This window comes from Myodes glareolus, chromosome 11 (assembly GCF_982192425.1).
Source record: "Myodes glareolus chromosome 11, mMyoGla1.1, whole genome shotgun sequence".
In the NCBI taxonomy this organism is placed as follows: Eukaryota; Metazoa; Chordata; class Mammalia; order Rodentia; family Cricetidae; genus Myodes; species Myodes glareolus.
Window position 1 is genome coordinate 42,136,956 of NC_142036.1, and position 6,198 is coordinate 42,143,153.

Below are 6,198 nucleotides of genomic sequence, written 5' to 3' on the forward strand. Positions count from 1 at the left end.
AGACCATTGTTTATGCTTTCAAAACCAAGTATTTTTATTTGAGTGTGTGTGTGTGTGTGTGTGTATGTGTACAGGTACTCGGGTACTCAAGGAGATCAGAAGAGAGCTCTGGGTCTCTTGGAGCTGGAGTTACAGTCAGTTGTGAGCTGGGAACCAAACTTCGGTGCTATGAGAGCAGTGTGTGCTCTTTACTGCTGAGCCATCTTTCCAGCCCCTATTGATAACTGTTTAAACAGTAGTAGTCATTTATTTAATCAGCCATTCAGCAAACATCCTGACCTCCAGGACGGCGACGGTGACTCGGCCTCTCTTTCAGAGCTGGAGCTCTTGTCCCCTGCAGACTGGGCCATGGCAGGAGGTCAGCTTGTCCACTCCTTCTGCTTCCTGCACAGTCACTCACCTCCCAGACTGATAAAAAAAATATGGGGGGAGAACCTGTACATTCATATGACAGATAAACAAACGCACACACACACACACACACACACACACACACACACACACAGTGGAGTCTATTCCCAGGAAGGACCTGCCTTAGAGATGTTAAATAAAACTTAAATAAAAATCAGAGTTTTGCTGGGATCGTCCTCTCTTCAGCACCCAGGTGTTTGTGGAAGAAAGTCTGCAGTTGCTGCCACGCATCCACCTGGGCCATGGCATGTGGCTTGGACTCTCCCCCATAAATGACATTAGTACCCACAACTATATGCATGCCAGCCTTGTACAGGGGGAAGTAAGGGGGCTCGATATAGTGCCCTGCTTCTGGGTAGAGGATGACCTGGGGCTTCTCCTTCCCATGGGCCTGTAAGCGCTTGGAGATCTCATTGGCATAGAATTCGCTCTTCCAGTTGTGGTCATCCTGACCCACCAGGAACAGGAAGGTGGTGTCAGACCTTTCCACAGGGATGACGCTCTTCGTCTCTACCAAAGGGCTTTGAAGTGCTTCCACAATATCCACGAGGCCATCTTTGGTCCTTTTGACTCGATCTAGCAGCAAAGTCACAGAAGGGATAGTCTCATCCTTGTAGCTTATGGTGTTCCCAACAGCGACCACAGAGCCATTGATGAAGACAGCAGCTTTGATGCCCTTCAGGAAGGAGGCCATAGCAAGGCCAAGTTCACCCCCTTTGGAAACTCCAAGCAGCCCAATTCCTGGACCTTTTACCTGAGAAAGACACAGGCAGAAAAAAAAGGAGTCTGAGCCCACATAAAGGTAGGACAGTGGCCCTGAGCCCGAGGGTGACTTTACCATCCTGATTTTGGTAGGATCATTGGGCATCTGGGATGCTCAGAGTCTACATGCTACTCCAGTGAGAAATGAGAGGTCAAGCCTTGCTTGAGATTATTAAATCGCTGTTCTGCTCTTTGTCTGGTATATTTGTGTGTATAAAATCATATTCAGGTGTATATAAACAAAACAGAATCAACATAAGGTGCTTTGGATGCTTCTGGATCCCTAGTAATTTCTCTCTGTATTTATGATCTGGCTCATAAGTAGTGATGGATACTAAAGTGTCTACAATGTCACAATTGCTAGCCCGATCTAGACAATTGACAGCAGATAAGGTTTGAGCCTTCAGAATGAGGCTTGTCCCCTTTATTTCGTTACAACCGTTCCCTATCCATTCTGGGACTTCACAGTCACGGACTTTCACCGTTGCTTTACTGTTCCCCTAGCTCTCCATTCCTGTCTCCACACTGTCCATGCTCATGTGTAGACATGGCCTTGTCTCCTCTGCCTGTCCGCACTGTGTCTACACTCCCTAGTCGTTGCTGAGTGGATGGATATTAACTTATCAGCATATTCCAAGAGCTTCTCAAGTACGGGTCATTTAATGCTCATAACAACCCTGGAAGCTGGACACAAAATCACAGGCAGAAGATTTTGACAAGGCTAAGGTGATAAACACTCGTGATTTGTCTTGACTACCTCAGTTTCAGTGGGAAATGGACATGGTTAGAAGTAACCCTCTCCCCCGCGGCAATCTGAGATGATGGGTCACCCTATGAGAGATGGTACAAACTTCTTTGTACCAACTTTTTCATGTCCCCTGAGATCATCCCAGTTAAATATATTTTGCTGTGTGGATTTGGACAAGACTCAATATTGGTTGTTATAAAGGTTCAAGCTACTGGGTTACAAATCCATCTTTGACTCAAGGAGGCATTTAGGACCCCACATTTTAAATTGAAATACTCTAACAGCAAACCTGAGGGTGACTGAGCAGGTAGTTCACGGCCTCCTCAAAGTACTCCAGGTGAAAGATATCCATGACCTTGGGAAGGTCATCGTAGTTATAAAAAGCCAGAGCCATGACAGCAAAGCCCTTCCCAGCCAGCAGACTTGCTCGATACTCTCGAAGGCCACCTCCAACTCCAAAAAGGTCTATGATCCCAGGAAAGGGTCCATTTCCTTAGAAAGAAAAACAAAAGCAACCTTCCAAATGTCTTGATATCTTTTTTATTTCATTTTATTTTTGTTTTTTCAAGACAGGGTTTTTCTGTAGCTTTGGGGCCTCGCTTGAACGAGCTCTTGTAGACCAGGCTGGCCTCAAACTCACAGAGATTCGCCTGCCTTTGCCTCCAGAGTACAGACATTAAAGGCGTGTGCCGTCACCTGGCCTGAGCTGTTTCCTTAGATGCCACGAACACACTCAATGATTTGAGCCACAGAGTACCCTGGACGTGGAACTGCCACAATCAAAGGGCATTCTGGTAGTTTTTCAGAGTGGACCTGAACTCAGTGGCTTGCGTTGGTTCACAGATACAGATATGAGTTCGCCAAACAAGGTCAGAATCCAGTATGACAGGGATGGCGGGCAATCGCAGGGGACTGTCAGGCAATGGAGAGAATGAGGGCAGCCTACCAATGACAAGTTGTCAGAAGTATACAGAAGGGAGAAGAGGGATTTTCACAATGGTATTGAACCTCGGAAGGAAGCATTCCATGGTCCTCAGGAAAATCTGAACTTTAAAACCAGAGTTCTGATTGGGACAGAAACACAATTGGCCATGAGGCCGGTGATAATACCCTCCCACAAAAGAGAGACCTTTTATTAAAGAAAACTTTGAGTTCTGGAATTTTTGCTTATTACTACTTAAATATGTAAAGAAGTAAACACATCAAAGCATTTTCAAGATTTTACCTAAGGAACCACTTTCTCTGTTTTCAACATCACTTCCAGGCCACTGGAACTTGCAAAACTAAGTTTTAACTGTTGTATAAGAAGTGCCACACCCTTGTCCTCAGACCTTCGCTAAACTGCCATTTCTGTCCGCATTTCAAAGGGACGAGAAATGATTGACCTAATCCCCTAGGGCAGCTCTCTGTGAGTCGCTGAACTGAAGTACCTCTCAAAACTGTGGCTTTTTCACTCTAGGAAAGAGTTACCTCAGCATCATCGGCTTTCAAATTCCAGACTCTGAGTAGAACTCAAGTTCTGCATGTTAGAAAGTTCGCCAGTGCTTGCGCTGCCCAACCTTGTCTGAAAGACTGTCCCAGAGTAGCCAGTGCCAAACGTAAACCGGTGCTCAACCACACAGGGGTTTTCTTATTACAGAGAAGATTTCCAGTTTTTTACAGTTCATGGGTCTCTGCCTGCCAAAACCACGTGAGACGCTGCTCCTGAGGTGACCTTCAGTTCAGAACTCACCCCAGCCAGAGAGCCAAGTCAGAAAGCCTTTTCCAGGGGCCACTGATCTTTAAGGGCCCCGTGGAGAGTGTGGCAAGAAGAGACCCTGTCACTGCTCCCCTGAAGCATCCCTGGCTCCCCAAGGGAGGGCTGCTCACCTGGAGGCAGGAAGAGCGTGGCGCGCACACGACCCTCGCGCACGGGCACGCGCCGCACCCCGGGAGCCATGAAGTGACGCTCGTGCACTGCCCGTGCCAGCAGCCGCCCGCCGTCGGGTTCGTGGCCGTCCAGCACCTCCAGCTCCACCACGAAGGGCGTCTGCACGTCGCGCTTGATCAGGCGCCAGAATGGCCGATCGGGCTCCATGGCCCAGAGCAGCCCCATGGGCTCGAGTCCCGCGAAGCTGCCGCCCAGCGCGGGCGCGCGCGCCAGGTCCAGCTCGCCTTTGGGGTCGGCGCGGTAGCGCGCGTGGGCACGGAAGAGCTTGCCTGTCTCGTCGCGCAGGGCGGTGCGCAGCGTGACGGACTGCTCTGGGGCCAGGCCGCGCACGGCGATGCTCAGCGGCTCGTCCCAGCAGCTGCGACCTGTGGGCTCCAGGCTTACAGTTGGCATCATCCTCACACAGAGAAAAATGATAATCCTGTGTGATGAACACAGTCTCTCAACCTCTGGAGTCAGTGATAACGAGGGAACCCTTCGTCCTGCTTGTGAGTTCTGGCAATCGTGATGCGAAACTCCATAGTTTTTATGCGATACTCTGGTCTGTATGCAGATAAACTAACCAATAGTCATGGTTATGTTTTCCAAGGTGATGTTGAAATACAGGTACAAATACTGATTTGAAAAGGTCACTGTTCCCATAACAATAGTTTTGCAAAAGTACCCCCAGGATACTTTAACATGATTATTCTCAGTAACTGAGCCTTGAACCTTCCTTACCTGGGGAGGCTGCTAGACTTTCCACATGCAGCCTGAAATAGAAGCTGGAGCCAAGCCTATGGAGTCAGACTACCCAGCTTGAAGTCAATTAATGGATGGCAAGGAAGTAACTGAGTTGCAGAAGGCCGTGACCTTATCTGAAAAAGGATTGTAAGGACAGCTTTATGTACTAACTGAAGATAGCATCCAGCCAGAGAGCCCCCGGCCAAGGAAGACAGATTTTCCTACTTAACTCAGACATAGGTCTTGGGTTTTATCAGTCTTGGCAGGAAATAGGTGTTTAAGGGACTGAGCCATTTAAGAACAGTTTGTGGCTACCATAGCAACATTTAAAAGGGTGTGTGTGGGGGGTGGCTAAAAAGGCTTGGTGCTTCACTGAGATCCTCAAGGGGTAGAGGAATGGGGCTCCACTCGCAGGTGCAACTAGTGTCCATGCAGACAGCAGCCCTTCGCCTCAAAAAGTAAGGCTTTCTTGTTGCTTGTTTTCCTGAACCCTATGATTAATCCCTACCCAGAAATGCAGGTTCCGTTTGTCTGCAAACCTTGCGCCAACATGGTAGCAGTTCCGTTAAGTTTTTATGGTAACAAATAAAAGAATGTCATGAACCAAGGCCCTCTTTAAGATAGTCTGCTGCAGGCATCAGGTGGGCAGGTGACCTGACATTAGGGAATGATCTACTGTTGGCCTCAGATGCTGCCTGATGGTGCTCTCGCCACGTGTGGTGGGTGGAAGCTGGGGGGTCTGTACGTTGCCAAAAGGATTCATCTAACAGTCACAGGCTGGATATTAGGTTAAACAGAGAGGTGTTCAAAGGAGGCTAAAGGTAGTGCAAGATAATTTTTGGCTCTGTGCATCTAACAATTGCGGAAGTTTGAATCAGCATCAAAAACTTCAGTGTGGCTAGTTCCGGGAGGTTTAGTTCAGGAGATAAGGAGCACTTCTGCTTAACTCTTCTCATCTCGCAGCCTTGAGTCTGCTTGGTTGAGCATGTCAGCAAGGAGAGGGGATGCTGCCCAGCATCTCCATGAGCTGCCTAATCACTGACTGCACCATAGACCACAGAGGATTCCCGAGGGGCCGAAGAGGTGCAGAGAGGGGAAAGCGATGCTGAGCCAGCACGAGGAATGGTGTACAGATCCTTAGAGATCTTGTATAAAGTCGGGCCGGTCAGCTCAACGAGCTGCAATCAATGCGCTCTGCATTCATCACAGACACTGCCTCACTAAGCAGAGTGAAGAGAGATGGAGGAAGACCTACGATGTCTATTCCAGGTCTCCACATGGATGCCCACACGTGTGTGTATATAAGCACATGCACCGCTACACACCCAGGTATTCATTTCCATGCATGCAAATGCTCGAACACACACTACACACCCTACATATAACCAATTTGGAAAAGGAACTCCGGGACAAGTCAGAGAGAAGCCTGCTATGCTGGTTTGACGAAGAAAGCCCCCATATTAGTTTGAATGCTTAGGCATCAGGGAGTAGCCCCACTAAGGATTAGGAGGTGTGGCCTTGTTGGAGGAAGTGTGTCACTGGAGGTAGGCTTTGAGGTTTCAGAAGCCAAGCCGGGTCCAGTGTCTCTCTCTTTCTGCTGCCCGTGGATCTAGATGTAGAACTC

General features: G+C 48.6%; 1 protein-coding gene across 1 annotated transcript; it reads right to left on the reverse strand.

Moving 5' to 3' along the window:
* Nucleotides 1-221: 221 nt before the first annotated feature.
* LOC148120491 (acyl-coenzyme A thioesterase 1-like) lies at nucleotides 222-4,351 on the reverse strand. The gene is made up of 3 exons (XM_087911663.1): nucleotides 3,791-4,351; nucleotides 2,211-2,413; nucleotides 222-1,165 (listed from the first exon to the last, which is right to left on the reverse strand). Exons 1-3 carry the CDS (start codon nucleotides 4,245-4,247, stop codon nucleotides 566-568), a joined length of 1,260 nt encoding a protein of 419 aa, XP_087767789.1. The 5' UTR covers nucleotides 4,248-4,351; the 3' UTR covers nucleotides 222-565.
* Between the last annotated feature and the right edge of the window lie 1,847 nt (nucleotides 4,352-6,198).